This window comes from Mesoplodon densirostris, chromosome 1, assembly GCF_025265405.1.
Source record: "Mesoplodon densirostris isolate mMesDen1 chromosome 1, mMesDen1 primary haplotype, whole genome shotgun sequence".
Lineage (NCBI taxonomy): Eukaryota > Metazoa > Chordata > Mammalia > Artiodactyla > Ziphiidae > Mesoplodon > Mesoplodon densirostris.
This window is the reverse complement of record NC_082661.1, coordinates 118,402,303-118,417,948: the sequence shown is the minus strand read 5'-3', so window position 1 is coordinate 118,417,948 and position 15,646 is coordinate 118,402,303. Positions and strand designations below refer to the sequence as shown.

The 15,646-nt window shown below is 55.8% G+C and overlaps 1 protein-coding gene across 1 annotated transcript in view; it reads right to left on the bottom strand.

Moving 5' to 3' along the window:
• Nucleotides 1–342: 342 nt before the first annotated feature.
• The window catches only part of RET (ret proto-oncogene), a 34,944-nt gene continuing 19,640 nt past the window's right edge, over nt 343–15,646 (bottom strand). Inside the window, exons 16-25 of the mRNA XM_060096773.1 lie at nt 14,328–14,584; nt 11,597–11,744; nt 10,032–10,139; nt 8,743–8,957; nt 8,537–8,659; nt 6,233–6,303; nt 4,805–4,942; nt 3,647–3,746; nt 1,891–1,978; nt 343–500 (exon numbers count right to left, since the gene is read on the bottom strand). Of these exons, the coding sequence (XP_059952756.1) occupies nt 343–500; nt 1,891–1,978; nt 3,647–3,746; nt 4,805–4,942; nt 6,233–6,303; nt 8,537–8,659; nt 8,743–8,957; nt 10,032–10,139; nt 11,597–11,744; nt 14,328–14,584 (1,406 nt within the window). The remainder of the gene's footprint in view (nt 501–1,890; nt 1,979–3,646; nt 3,747–4,804; nt 4,943–6,232; nt 6,304–8,536; nt 8,660–8,742; nt 8,958–10,031; nt 10,140–11,596; nt 11,745–14,327; nt 14,585–15,646) is intronic.

Below are 15,646 nucleotides of genomic sequence, written 5' to 3'. Positions count from 1 at the left end.
TCCTGCTGCCTTTTTGGTGTGTGTGCTTCATGTTTAAATCGTGTGGCCTCGTTTGGCGGCAGCCGGAAAAATCAAACAGTTCGGATAGTGCGTGAGGGACCCACACGTGTGAGCACGGAGTATGTGGTGCTCACTGCTGAACCCAGACCAGCGCTGGGTGCTGCCGTGGACTGAAGAGGAAGGGACACCTACATGCTGGACTCAGAACACTCGTCCAGAGCGCTACGTCTGCTGGGAGGGAAAATCACCAGCCAGTGTGAAATGTGCAAGGAGGGGCCAGCAGACTTTCTGTTCTCGGTATGTTTCTTCCCCTGTGAGTCCATTACCTTTCACAAAGAACTGTTAACTATCAAACGTGTCCGTTAATTGTGCCGCGGAGGGTGAAACCATCCAGTTAGCATATACACTATCATTTGCATATCTCGGACACCCAGTGTTGGTGCCATCGGCTCTCGTGAGTGGTACAGGACTCTCTTCAGGCCAGTTCGGGTCTGACATGCCTAAAAATGAAAACAGATCATTTGTTCTGCACTGAAGAACCCAAACTTCATGTGCAGACAGTAAGGCCTTGGCAAAACTCCCTTTGAGGTTCAAACCAAACTTCTGGTTTCTGGGCCAACTGCCTGCAGAGTTTCGTGCTCCAGGTTTCCAAAACATGGGTACCATTTGGGGGGAAACATCACGTGCTCTCTGGTAACTGCAGCTTACCAGAAACTACCAATTTGGACTTGTATAAGCTTCAGACTCTCAAATCTGATAAATACTTGTTGACCTGTTTAACTCTTTTTCGAAGGCAGCATAAAGCATCAGCACCTTGCTGTACTACGTGGCTTACTGCAGCAGGAGACTTTCTATAAAAAGTTCTCTAAAGTAAAGGAGGCTACTTGTCTTCCATCCCAGCCTACCACGGAGGAGAGGATCTTCCAAACCAAGGGTGCACGCAGGCGAGCCCCACAGCGTCGACGGGACAAATGGCAGGTAGCACTAGCCAGTAAGGAATCAGTGACCCAGGAGGCATGCAAAAGGAACAATCTCGGCAGAAAAATGCTTGAAACTCCAAGATTTCAAAACAATCCATGATGAAGTTAGGAAACAGGAAAAAACTTCAAGTACTGAATCGAAGACAAAAGAAGGAGTTTTGGCAAGAACCATATTTACTGTCCATTGCAAGACCACAGCACCACAGACTACGTTCTTTCAAAAAGCATTTTGCTCCAGCTTTTTGTACTGACTTCGTAAGTGACAAGTGTCATGACAGTTTGTAACGCAAAGGATGTGAAAACAGCAGTCTGCGTGTGTCCCCCCCTTCCCCTCCCCCCGCCACGGTGGTCCCCAGCACCAGGTGGCCTCCAAGAGCTGCCTTCCACCCAGGCAGGGTCTGGGGGAGTGGCCACTGGCTGTGTGCTCTAGTGCAGGCAGAGTGGTGCTGGTTCCTCCTTTCTAAATTAAATGCCTCCCCAGATCAGGTAAATTTATCCCAGTAGTTAAATTAGAAGTACTATGACTTGATACCCACGCAGGAAATGACTTAGTCATCATTTTCTCAATATCCCCTGAGAGTTCTGCCCTGCTGTCTTTCTTCTCTATCGTCCTAAGTTGCTGGGCAGTGTGGTAATTACACATATTTTCACATCCTTTTAAAAAAACATAATACTAAAAAATGCCTGAATGTAAACGGATGCAAAGTCAGACATTTACAAACAAAAAGGTTCAGAGCAGACTTTGGCTTCACTCAGACCAGAAACACTCTTAAAAAGCATTACAGAGAAAAAGGACAGTGCAGAGAGGAACAACGTGGCTAGAATCTAGTAAATGCATGTGAAATTCTACCATAGAGTTTGTTTTCAATCCACGTGGAGGGGAGGGTTCGAGGGAGGGGAGCGTTATTACAGTCCACCAGGGGCATCTCCTCCTCTGACAGGCCGTCGTCGTACAGCAGGGAATCAGATGGGGTGGACGCGGCCAGGTCCAAGTAGTCCTGGAAGGGAGAGAGGGCTGGTCACCCCTGGCGCAGGCCACTACTGGACACGCCCGCCACTCCCTGCCCAAGAGCAGAAGCCCCGGCAGAGTCGCACCCCATGCCTACTGGCCTCTTGTGAGACCTGAGCCCCTCCCTCGCCAGGGTGCCAGCACTGAGCTCCTCCAGCCTCTGCCTCGCCTGGCCCTGCTCCGTGGTCCTCATCGCTCCTCCTTAGAAAATCACCTCCTTGGGGGCACAAATGTGCTCCCTCACTGTCCTAGTTCTCTCTCTGCAGCACTGGGGGCACCAGGCCCAGCACTGGAGAATCGGCCTGTTTACAAAACCTAGGGCTCTGGGAGAGCTCGCTGCAGCCCCGTGACTCGTTGCAAGAATGCCAAGAAGCACTCTCTGCTTCCCTCCAAGCATCTTGAACATCATGTCAGGACTCAGAAATCGGAGGCACTGATGTGGGTTTTGCAGAGGACACTGCTATAGATAGGCTTCAGCTCCCAAGCATGACGATTCTTGAATACCTGCCATTTCCACTTCCCTGGTTCAATGTGTAAAGAATGGTTCCAGCGTTTTGCTGGCTGGTTCTCGGCACTGTTCTAGGAAGGCCATCTCTTGGCATCAGCTATCGCCTTTGTTTAGGACAACCCTGCACTCACAGGGTTCACCCAAACGGGACACTGATGCTCTGATGCTGAGTTTTATTACAAGTGGCCGAGTCCATGCATCTTGCTCTGAAGAAATAACTTTTAGTAAATGTGTCAATGGAAGGACGAAACCACGACGGCAAGGTCTGTGCCTGTTTTGTTGACTTGCATGCCCAGCATCTAACACAGAACATGGGAGTCAGCGATTGCTTAATCAGTATTAGTGGAAACTTTGTTGACTTCCTCAGTCACCTGGAGTTGGAAATTTGGAGGCACACGGATACAACTGTTTGGCCCACACAGAGGTTTTGGAAATTTAAATGACTTGCTATTAAAAACTGGGAAACAACATAAATATCCCTTAAAATTCAGAAGACCCGGCATGCCGGCACTCATGTTCCTACAGGTGACAAGTGTCCACAGTGAGGGGCCTTTCAGGGGCAGCTGGTGGGCTCCTGTCTGTCGCAGTCTCTGCTGGTCTCTAGTCACTTCCCACCCCCAGCCGGGCCCCTGACAGCATATGAATTTAGGACACAGTCATTTCAACTCTACTTCCTCATCTTCTGTTATTGAAAATGATTCTGTTTGGCTTTGGAATATTTTCCTCCCACCCCTATCTGTGGAGGGCTCTTCCTAAGGGTCAAGGTAAAAATCTTGGTTTCTTTCTGATTTAAGACGCAAGAGGGAAGGGATATGGGAACAGATGTATATGTATAACTGATTCACTTTGTTATAAAGCAGAAACTAACACCGTTGTGAAGCAATTATACTCCAATAAAGTTGTAAAAAAAATTATACATTTTTGTGACTTCATTAAGTAAAATACTTCTATATCTTTCAAAAAAATAAATAAATAAAAGAAGCCCAAAAGGCCTGGATTAAGGACAAGGGTTCAGTCGCTGGCTCCCCCTGGGGACAGCACGACCAACTCCCTCCAGGCAGCCTCGCTCTGTGTGCCACGCTGGGAACTCTGCGGACGGGCGGGAGGCCCGCGGGAAGCCGGCACCAGGAATCGGCTCCGGGTACTCACTCTGCTCTTAACCATCATCTTATCCAGGTCTTTGCTGATGTCGGCAAACACTGGCCTCTTGTCTGGCTCCTCCTTCCAGCACTGCAGCATCAGACTGTACCTGATGGGACACACAGGTGGGCGGTGACAATCCAGCAAGGACTGCCCGGTCATAGCCACCAAACTCAGTATAGTGCCCTGGGCCCCAGGGGCTCTGTTCCCGAACCTCAAAGCTGTTTTTGTGTCACTGACATCCTTCTCTGAGGTGGGTCAGAGTTTGAGGGGTCAGCAGGGGCTCACAGCGTCTGGTGCTATGATGGCTAAGGCAGAAATGCTGGTCATTAAAACTCTTATGAAGGACGAACTGGGTATGAACACAAACACCTGCCAATCACACTCTGACTTGTACCTTCCTCCCTCCCCTGGGGCCCCGGCATGGTTGCAAGGCTTCTGGACCTACCATGTGGGTGTGCGCTGGGCCCCTGCCTGCCATCCCAGGCCGTCCAGGGAGGTGGCACCTACTCAGCCTTGCACTCCCCCATCTAGCCTCAAGCCAAGCACGTGGCAGGCGCACGACAGACTTCATAGAATGAATGGACCGGTGTCTCTCTGCCTGCAGATGACCCCTTCTCATGTGTTCTCAACCTGTCCTCTGAGAATCGTCTGATGGAACCACCATCAGATGAGAAGATTCTGGTGCCCTAGGGCTAAAGTCCAGGCTCCCCCTGCCCACTCCTTGCCTGCCTTTGTGCCTCCACTTGTGTACTCCCCTATATGCGCCCTTGGGGCCATTCTGAATTACCCACCCCTCCCCAAGCATCCTGGGACAGGTCTCTGGCCTTTGGCTCAAGCTGCTCCCTCGGTCTGAAGCACCCTCTCATCCTTCCACCACCTTTCCCCCCGTCCTGCTCCACCCCCCTCACCCCTGAAGGCCTCCAGGAGGCCAACCCGGCCCCCCGTGGAGTCAAGGGTCCCCAGCATCTGCCGTCACACCCAAGGGTGGTTCTCTGACTTCTGCCCCGTCATGCCCTGCCTGTCACTACCCGCCACCAAGCTCGCCCTGGGCTGGCACCCAGGGCTGCCCAGAAGCGGGAAAGAATCAGTGCACGTGTCTCATTCCCGTCAAAGTCCAGTGTGTCTGTGTCTGAGGAAGCCTGGGCCAGAGCAAAGCCTGCTCACATCTCCTCGCTGCAGTTGTCTGGCCTCTCCATCCGGTAGCCTGTCTTCAGAAGGTTGAAGAGCCGCTCTGGAGGAATCCCAGGGTAGGGGTTGCCCCCCAGGGTCACAATCTCCCACAGCAGGACACCGAAGGACCACCTGCAGGGAACAAGAGGACCAGTGAGTGGTTGCACTGGGTCTGCAGTGCCCTCTGTGCACCAGACACTCATCCCCCCAGCAGCGTCTGACCCCGAGTCCCCAGTACAGAGAGTGGCCCAAGTGCTCACAGCTTCAGCCTGTGCTGACCTAACAGATGGGGTGGGGAATAGAGGTGGGGATGAACCATCTGCCTGCCCTGCCCCCACCCCTGCCAAGCCGCTGCCCAAGCTCAGCCCCCTCACCCAAAAGGGCACACGGCTGGCCCCTGAGGTGATGCTCTGAAGCATCAGAGATGGCACAGGGCAGCCAAGCAAGCACATCAAAACGTAGGCGAGACCTAGGCCACAGGGCAGAGGGCTCCCTGCACAGTTCCTTCACCTTTTCTGTGTGCTTGCAAATTTTCGTAAGATCTTAGAAGAAAAAAAAGCACTGCTATAGAAAACATACTTAATTATGAGAGAAAATTTACTGTGAAGTGGGGACAAAATCATACCACAAAACAGTATTAACACACGAGTCCACTTACAGTAACAAAAAGCATATACCTGCACGCCACAGAAAACTCTAGGTCATGCCTGCAAGGGCCAGCAGTAGTTACTTAGGGGTGGTGGGATCCTAGTGGCTTTTAGTCTCTTCATTTTGCTTTCCCCTTCATTTCCAATTTTCTTACGGTCAACTTTGTAATCAGAACACAGTTGTTAAAACTGTCTAAGAACTGCCTTTTCACAGCCCACATTGTTCAAAATATGCAAGCCTGTTCAGAGCAGAACACTTGGAAACAAGTCTGTTGTATTTTTGAAAACTATCAAAAATGTAATTGGACCTGGAAGACTGAGTTTTGGTCCCCAACTTGGAGTAGTTTGGGGCACCTGCCTAGAAACTCACTCAAGACCACCCCTGCCTATGGGCGGGGACCAGTCCTCAGGGACCTGCTTGAGCCCAGCCTGTGCTCAGGCCCACAGGAGGGGAACTGTTTGGCTGAGCCTGTGTGTCAGAGACACCCAGAGAGGAGAGGGGAGGGAGAGGGAGGGAGGTGAGGGGGTCTGCAGCCATGGCTCACACCCTTACACTCTGAAAGTAGTAGCTTTCAGAATTACTGCCTGGGCCCTCGCCAATTGCTGAGTGAATACACAAAGCCCCGACAGCTTGGAGGGTTCACTGTGGATGGTTGGCATGAGCTGACAGGCACTCAGGGCCAGCACTGTTCCCCAGTGGAGCTGCTGAGACAGGTGGCATGGCCCTATACACGTGTAACCTCCCCCCCTCCCCGGGAAGGCAACACCCACTCACACGTCACTCTGGGTGGTGTAGATGTGATCGAAGAGGGACTCAATGGCCATCCACTTGACTGGGATCCGACCCTAAAGAGGGTGTGAAAGAAAGACATTAACGTAGCTCTGACATCCTGGGAACTGGCGGGGGTGGGGGGTGGGAAGGGGGGTGCCACGTTCCAGGCTCTTCCAGCTCTGAGGGGATGCTGAGTAATGACAGCAGAGTGTTCCTGGGTACAGGACTGGTGCCTCGCAGGGGCCGGAGCCCCAGCCTGGCCCTCCCAGGCTTGGCTGAGACACCAGAGGGAGTCAGCTGGCCTGCTCACATCTACTCAACGTGTGCCTGTCACGCACCACAGCCCTGTTGAGAAGAAACCCAATAAATTGATATCGAGCACAAGCCAGGTCCTCCTACGGCCGCTTCCCTGGCTGCTGCTGCCCAGTGGGTGGCCCAGGAACACCATGCAGCGAGGTCTCCCTTGATTTCTGAGGGTGAACGAGTTTGGGAAACTGACATCCAGCATTTTCCATCTTGGGGACTTCGGATGCAAACAAGCAAACTAAAGGCTCTTCTGAGAAGCTCTGAGGGAAGAAATCAGTGTGTGTGCCTTCGGGCTGGTTTTTACCTCTTATCTTATCCCAGGGCCCTTTCTGCATCCTCTGAAAGAGTGCCCCCTACCACAGAGGTGCTGGGGTCAGACCTAACAAATCCTTTCTAATGCAACTCGAGAAATAGCTTTTCAGTACAAATAGGTCAGCCTTAAGGCAAAAATCAATTTTTTTAAAAAAAGGCATGCATTAGACTTCAATGCAACGTTTACTATAATTCCTTTTTAAAAAAGTATTCTTGGGCTTCCCTGGTGGCGCAGTGGTTAGGAATCCGCCTGCCAATGCAGGGGACATTGAGCCTGGTCCGGGAAGATCCCACAGGCCGCAGTGCGATGAAGCCCGTGCGCCACAACTACTGAGCCTCCGCTCTAGAGCCCGCGAGCCACAACTACTGAGCCCACGCACCTAGAGCCCATGCTCTAGAAGCCACCACAATGAGAAGCCCACGGGCCGCGACGAAGAGTAGTCCTCACTCACCGCAAATAGAGAAAGCCCGCACACAGCAATGAAAACCCAGCACAGCCAAAAATAAATTAATTAAAAAAATTTTTTTTCTTTAGGATTTATATCCTTAATGAAGTGTGACTGTTTCAGGGGGGTGTGTTCCTAACAACGCTGCCTACAGCCTGTGCTCTTGGGGGACGTGCTTGGCCACACTGTGCTTCTTGCTTCATGACACGGGGCTTTCCTGAGGACCTATGTGTCAACAGGAAAGCTCTGCCCACCGCCCTCCACAGGGCAGGGAGCAGCCCCTCTCCACTTCCCCTTCAGCACTTCTGAGATGTGCTGTCACAACGGACACCCCAGAAGAAATGAAACATCACCCTCACAGCCCCTGGCAACACCAGGTCTTCTCCTGACCCTCAGAGCAAAGCTGAAGTATATATGCCGTCACTTTTTGTGTTTTTCTTTTTGAGCAGCATATGTTCTGAATGCCAGGTTAGCTGTGTATCTTGAAGGTACCCATGAGCTGGCCCTGTCCAGTCTGTCACAGAGAGGCTGCAGCAGGAGAGGGGCTGAGAGGGCAACAGAACTAAGAGGGTCAAGACCAATGCCACAGAGAACTGGACCACGCCAGGGAACCAGATTTCCCGAGAAGGGCCCCTGACCACCTGTTTCAGTGACTCGGAAAAAGCTTCTGAAATCCCTACATTGCGACTCCAGACCCTGTCTCCAGGGCCTCCTGGTGCATCTTCCAAACTCTCTTAGGCAGGGGTTCCCAGGCCCTCGTCCCAGGAGAATCCCCACCTGTAAAGCGATTCATTCCCTTCTACAAGGAATGAATAGCAAGCTCGGGTTTATTTCGTTTCTCTCCTCTAAGCAAAGGACTAAAGCAAACAGTGACCTTCGCTCTGTAGAATCAAGAGGAACAACTGCAGAGAAGGTTGCTCTTTCTGCAGTGTTAGGTGACCTTCAAAAACGATAGTGATCAAAAGCGAGAGAAGCTGCAGGGTCCCCACTACCCAGCGGGCAGCTCTGCAAGACCACGTGTGGCTCTGCGGAAGAGAAGGAACAGACTTGGGGCTGAGTCCTGAGCTGGGTCTCTGGGGGCCCAGAACTGGGGAAGGGTTTGGGGATGAGGGCTGGAAATTTATACTCTAAAAATCTGCTTTATCTTCTCCAGATAAAAATCTTGCCCCTACCCTGTGGGTACCCTGATGGTTGCCCACACCCAGCCCGGGAGCCCCAGGCTGGCACGCCCCAGGCCTGGTACCTTGCTCCTCTTCACGTAGGAATCCTCTTCATAAACATCTCGGGACAGACCAAAATCCGAGATCTTCATCCTGCGCCCCTCGGCTACTAGGACGTTTCTGGCTGCCAAGTCCCGATGGACGAGCTGCAAGGAAGACAACGGCAGGGACCCCTGAAATCCAGGCCCATGGCAGGCGGAGGGGAGGGCAGGGCTGGGACGGCACACACCTTCATCTCGGCCAGGTACTGCATCCCCCGCGAGATCTGCCAGGCGAAGGAGATGAGGTCACCCATGGTCAGGGCCCGCTCCTCCGGGTTGTCCAGGTAGCTGGAGTTGCGGCTGTCTCTGCTGCCCACGTAGCCGGGCCCCGCCTTGCGGCTCTCTCGGAGGAAGCCCCGCAGGGAGCCGTACTTGGCATACTCCACGATGAGGAACAGCGGCCCTGGGGGCAGAGGGGGCTGTGGGCTGGCTGCCTGCGGGGCCCCGGGCAGGCGGAAGTCAGGCCAGCTCTGGGCAACTGCTTCCCAGAGCACGGGCCAGGCCGCAGGGCCCCTGGGCAGGCTCTGCACCTGGGCAGACAGACCCAGCCCTGCTCTGGGAGGCAAATGCCTGTGTTCTGGCAGCCTGAGGACTTAAGCCCCAGCTCACTCTCACATCACTGGCTCTCCGCCTTGCGGGGGCCACGCCAAAGTCAGCTGCGTGGGTGGTTGAGCATGACCTCTTGCCTGGGTGCCCCAGGCAGGCGGTCACTGCATTCAGGACCGTCCTGGGAAGCACCCCCTGCTGCTAGGATGTCAGGCCCTTCTGCATCCTCGGTCCTGCCACAGCACGGCCTGGGGACGGCTGACAGAGGCAGGGTCTGGACCTGCCTGGGGCCACCTGCTCCCTGCTCTGGTCTGCTCTCAGCAGCTCTGGGCTGCAGTCCTGCCTGAGGCCCAGTCCTGAGTTCTGCTGGCGCTGACCAGCGTCCCTGCTGCCCTCTCCCTGCCAGCCCCGTCTCCCTCGCACACCAAACACACACACACACACAGTGGGAGGTCCCTTGGGTGGCACAGCAGGTTTGGAATACCAGCAGAGCAAGATGCTTTTATGTGAGAGATGGTGACAATGCCTTTGCCACGCAGGGCTGGGGTTGGGGTCACCCGGAGATTATGGCATGTCTGGTTCCCCATGCCCAGGAGGCAGTGCTCGTTTCTGGAGCTCCCTGCCTTGGGGGCTCTGCCTGGAGCAGGGTGCTGACAACCAGGATGTACCCAGAGACCTCATGGCAGCCCTGGCAGGCCCAGGGAACACACTGAGGGGAAGGCCTCACACAAGCACTCCTGCTGCACCCCTTCCGGCCCTCTCACTGACACGCAAGCTCCAGGCAGGAGCCAGAGCCAGAGATCCTGCTTCCAGGAGGAGAGAGAACAGGCACCCAAGGAGGAAAGGATGGGGAAGGGGAAGGAGGAAGAATGGAGTGGCCCAGAGCCCCCTGGTCTGCGCCTGGCAGCTGCTCGTCCCTGGCTGGCCTTACCGTCCTGGCTGCAGGCCCCGTATAGCTTGATGACTTGCGGGTGGCTGACCTGCGTCAGGAGGTTGAACTCTGACAGCAGGTCCCGCAGCTCGCTCGCCGAGGCATTCTCTGAAATGCACGTAAACACAGCAGGTTGCAAAGCGGTCCCTTCTGTTAGCCCCTTCTGCAGCCCTGCTGGGTCACGGCACCCACACCAGGGTGGGGGAGGGTGGTCTGCACAGACCCATTATCCCCTTCAGAGACATCCTACCCAGGTTCAGACGAGGCCTGCAAGGATCCCACTGCTTGGGGCTACTCTCAGCCCGTGGGAGGGTCAACAGCAGCCTCGTGTGCCTCCGGGGAGTAAGAACCCGAGAAGCACACTTCCACGTGAGCAGATCTTTCCACGGAAAGCCTCCCGGGGTTGGGCTGTGCACACAAATGGCAGTATTTCCTTGCAATCACCATCTCTCAAAGACAGTGGTGCACAGAGACCCCCCTCAGTAACCCTTCTGGGAAGGTAAAGGGACTCCCTGTTGTCCCCAAACACCTGCTGACCAAGCACTCAACAGTGGCGGGTGAGGCCCTGCAGAAAGGCGGAGACTGCCAGACATCACAGAAGTCCTCCAGCCATGCTGAGCACGCACGTCCCAAGGGTGGACAGCGTGCTCGGGCTCCCACCAGAAGCTTGGGTGTGGAGGTATTCTGAGACAAAAGCTGTGGCTGTGGCTACACAGTCCTCCCGGGTCAGTGGTCCCACAGCCCAGGGCCCAGCTGTGTCACCTCCTCTGGGTGCAGACTTATCTGGAGATGGGCACTGGGACTCACTGGACCACATGTGGGTGACCCAGGGCCAGTCTCACTGTGCCCCTTAGGGCCTGGGGTCTAGTGGGCAAGGGGCGACCCCAGTCTGAGGGCCTGGGCAAGTATCCAGAAGCACTCTGCACCGCATGGCCCCCTGGCTGCTGAACCCACGTGTGCATCGGCCGACTGTGTCCACTGCACGGCCACTGGGCCCTCAGTTGGTCCACTTGGGCCAGAGCCCGGCTGTGGCAGAGGGCCATCTACCCAGTCTCTGCTGAGAAACACCAGTGAGGATGCCTAGCTTGCAGCAAGACTGGGGTGGGGCAGACCCACTGAGGACCAGTGGGGATTGGGCAAGGCAGGGCCCTAGGGGGCAGGGACTGGTCCTTACAGGTAGTCTCTTCACCAGGACTCTGGTGGATGCTTGGCTGAGAGAAATGAATGGAGCAGACTGGGTTGGGGAGAGCTGTCAGTCCAAAACCAAAAGGGCTTTTAATTTAAACTCGGATCTTTACCCAACACTGGTACAGAAGTAGCACCACTCCAGAGCCTTCCAAGGGAGGAACGTCCTCACCCTGCTTCTCCAGGGACCACACCAGCCCACATCATCCACGGTGGGGATCCCCAGACGGCAGCCACCCAGGAAGAGCAACGGGAGGGCCTCTTCAGGAGGCACCAGGCCAGCTGCCAGAACCCTGGCTGCCGCGTGGCTTCATCCACCCCTTGGGGCTCCCGCAGGTGTGCGTGGCAGAACCATCATTGTGTACTGCCTGGACAGATACCTTTCAGCATCTTTACAGCCACAGTCGTGTACCCCGCTTTGCCTTTCAGCCGGAAGGCCGTTGCCTTGACCACTTTTCCAAATTCTCCTTCTCCCAGAGTTTTTCCAAGGACCAAGTTCTTCCGAGGGAATTCCCACTTTGGATCCTCCTAGGTTGGGTATGAAGGAAGGGAGACAAGAAGAGAGGGAAGAAAGATGGTGAGAAAAGGAAGAAGGCGAGACCTGGTGGACAAGCTCCAGTGTGCAGACAACTGACCGTCACCATGTACAAGGGCAGGACCCCACAGTCAGGCCCTGAGGTGCCGTGACATGATGTGTCTCCCCCACGGGAAGGCAGGTCTTGCCGCAAACCAGCCTGGACTTCGTATGTCCGTACCCTCGCTGGCCCCTGTCTACTGAAGATGCCCTGTGCCACCCCAGGCCCGTGTCCTTGTCTGTCCAATGAGGGATTCAGGGCTTACTCAGCACCCATAGGTGCTCACAGGGGAGCATGGCCTCTTCCCTGGGAGTCAGGCCCAAGCTGCTCAGCACCGTCTCCGCTTTGGACACCAGGCCACAAGGCACTGACTGGCCAGCAGCCCAGATCTTCAGGCACCCTTTCCAGAGACCCCCCCAGAACTCCTAAGAGAACCGAACTGGCAACAGGGGCCCAAGTTGCCCACCAGCCCAGGACCCCTGGCTACTGGTGGGAGTGTCAAGGACACTCTCCTTGTGTGGCAGCCCCTGGAAAGGTGCCACTATGCTCCTTGGGAACCTCCACCCCAACGCGTGGAAGAGCCTGCTCCTGCCCTAGGCCCAGTCATTACCCTGAACCTGCACGCCCCTGCCTTCCCACCGAAGTCCCATCCACGTACCATGCCCACTCAAGACCACACCGGGGCAGCTTCCCAGACCCCCAGCCTGGCTCATGTACTTGAATTCTGGGGATGCTGAATCCAGTCTGGAACCTGCCTTCCTGCGCCAGCACTGGGCATCCTTTACCCCAAGCCTCGCTGCAATTGGGTGGTGAGTGGGTGTGGCTTCAGGTGCTGTTGACGCTGTGCCCTGCCAGGCTCGCCTAACACACGGAGATGACATTACTGGGGACGCACTGCCCCCCAGTGAACAGAGCTTGAGTTCTGACATCTGGGAGCAAGGCAGCCTCCTCTCAGCACCATGGCCAGGGGCGCCTTCCAGCCAGTTCCCGGGCGTCCTGGTATCTCAGGTTCCCCAAGAACCCACAGTCAGGGTCAATGTTGACAACACGGTCACCACCGCCCTGGTGTCCACACTGCACTGGATAACAGTTTACTGCTCACAGAGACTGCGCTAAGGTGGGTATCACTGATTTGACCCTCTTAAAAATGTTAAAAACCATTCCCCCCACTTTACATAAGACAAAACAAAGGCCAAAAGATTGCATAGTGCATCGAAGACCTCGGAGCTGGTCAGCGGGGCCCCCAGACCTTGGGCCCGGCTCTGAGTTGCTCTGGGCTCTGGGCTGGAGGCAACGTGGGCCGAGGGTGGTTTTTGCAGAAGAGTACCCCCTGCGCACGCACCTACGAGCACCACTCTCACCGTGTACCTCAGCCCCAAACCGCCAGGGCATTCAAAGGACTCAAACGGCTTGTCCCACGCGCCTGCTGTGGAGGCTGAGATGCTGCTGGGGCTGGAGAACCCCAGCTGCAGAGCGATGAGAACTAGGGAAGTCAGGAGGGAGGCCTCTGTGGCCACCACGTTGGGGAATAGCCCTCATGGCCCAGACCCTCACTGAGGGGCCAGCACCCCTTGGGTGGCACCTCCTATGAACCCTGGCTACCTCCTACCTTGGGCTGCGGACTGTGGCCCCCGGGTGCCGAGCTTCCTGCGCACGGCGCAACGCTCCCTACTCAGCCTCGGCTCTGGCCACCTCCCTCAGCCCCTCCCAGCACCAGGCTGCCAGCAACTTGGGCACTCCCAGCAAGCACGCTGAAGGGCACGGCAGGCAGAGGAGTGGCCTGGTCAGGTCAGGGTGGTGTCTGATGCGCACACGCTGACCGCAGGCCCAGGCCCTGCCATGCAGGAGGGGCTCGGGAAGCCTGCTGGCTCTGGATGGCACTCTTCATCAGCTGGCCACCCACAGGCCCGGGCCTGGCTCCTCCGCAGGTGCCCTAGAGGCCCCTCAGTGCCCCCTCCCTTGGGGCCAGAGACAGACTCCCGTCTCTGCTGCTGCCACCCTGACCAAGCCCCCGCCTGCCAGCCTCTCTCGCCGGGATGGGGACAGTGCCTCATCACGGGGCTCCCACCCCACAGACTCCTAAGAGAGCGGCCTGCGGAAATGAAGGCAGAACATGGGCCCCACCCCCAGGGGGCCCACCCTCTGAGAATAAAATCCACAGTCCTCCTCAGCGCCTCCCCCAAGCCTTCCTCCTCCCAGCGCTTGGGGCATCTGCAGGATAGCTCCCGGTCAGCTTCAGCACGGCCCACCCTCCCCGTATCCTAACGGCCCAGATCTCAGTCCATGTAAATCAGCACCCATCATTCTCCACCCTGCTCCATGCTCTCCGCCCCTCCCTGGAAGGCCGCTCAGTGAAGGCAGGGGGCTGCTGGAATGCTCAGGGTGTCCTCCCGGTGGGTGAGAACGCATTAGCCCCAGGTGACCCGTCCCCTCCTCCCCTCCCAGCTGCCCGAGACCAGAGGCTGGCGCCACCTGCAGGCCCCCTCCCCCCGGGGGGGCTGCCTCTCCAGCCCCGAGGCCACGAGGGGAACCTCACCGGGATCTTGAAGGCGTCCACAGAGACCTGGTTCTCCACAGAGTCCAGCGAGGGCCGGCGGGCACCAGATGAGGAGTAGCTGACCGGAAAGGCCTGGGCAGGCCGGCGGAAGGTCATCTCAGCTGAGGCGATGGGCGGCTTGTGGGCGTTCTTGTGGTAGCGGTGGATGCAGAAGGTGGACAGCAGCACGGACACGATGAAGGAGAAGAGCACGGCTGCCGCGATCACTGTGCGGCAAAGCTCATCACACAGCGGGTCTGCAGGCAGCGGGGGTGGGCCGTGAGAGATGACACCCCGGGAGGGGGACCCCGAATACCCTCAGGAGCTGGTACAGAGCAGCTCTCCAGCCCGCCATGCCCAGGACAGCCGGGAAGTGTCTGCTGTGACCAGCTTCGAGCATCCTGGAGAGCACTGCTGGTGTGAAGGTCCGAGAGTAATTGCCAACCCTCCAAGAGAAGCGGCCCACAGCAGGAACTGTTCTGTACATTTTTGCTATTGGAGACTGTTACCACCCTTTTCCAGAAGGAATGAGAGTTTATAAGCAGCCTGCCTAAGGTCACACAACGGACGTCACGCACACCTGCATCCACCCACCCTAGAATGCTGCACTGAAGCCAGAGGCCCAGGGGCGCTGGTGGGGAAGTGCAGCTCTTCCCCTGTGTTCCTGATGTCTTTTGTATTTTCTTTATAGTCAGTATAAAGGAGGGAGGAAAGAAAAGTGGCCCAGGACCTAGGGCTGTGCAATAACAACCCAAATACCAGAAAAGCATCCCTGGGCTCAGCACATCCACATGTGCTCAGTGGGGCACCTGCTGTCCCAGAAGAAGCACCTAGAGGCTCTGGCTAGGAGGATGGGGACCCATTTGGCCAATGCCATGGGCCCAGCAAAGGCCCTGCACAGGGACAGTCTGAGCAGACACTGAGTTACCTGGTGAAAGAAATAATTTTCCAGCCCAATCCTTACCACAGAACTTCGGGCCAGGGAGTTCCCTGGTGATTCAGTGGTTAGGGATCTGTGCTTTCACTGCCAAGGGCACGGGTTCAATAATCCCTGGCTGGAAATGGAAGCAACCTAAGTGTCCATCGACAGATGAATAGATAAAGACGATGTGGCACATATATACAATGGAATATTACTCAGACATAAAAAGAAACGAAATTGAGTTACTTGTAGTGAGGTGGACGGACCTGGAGTCTGCCATGCAGAGTGAAGTAAGTCAGAAAGAGACAAACAAATACCGTATGCTAACACATATACATGGAATCTAAAAAAACAAAATAAAAAAGGTTCTGAAGAACTTAGGAGCAGGAAAGGAATA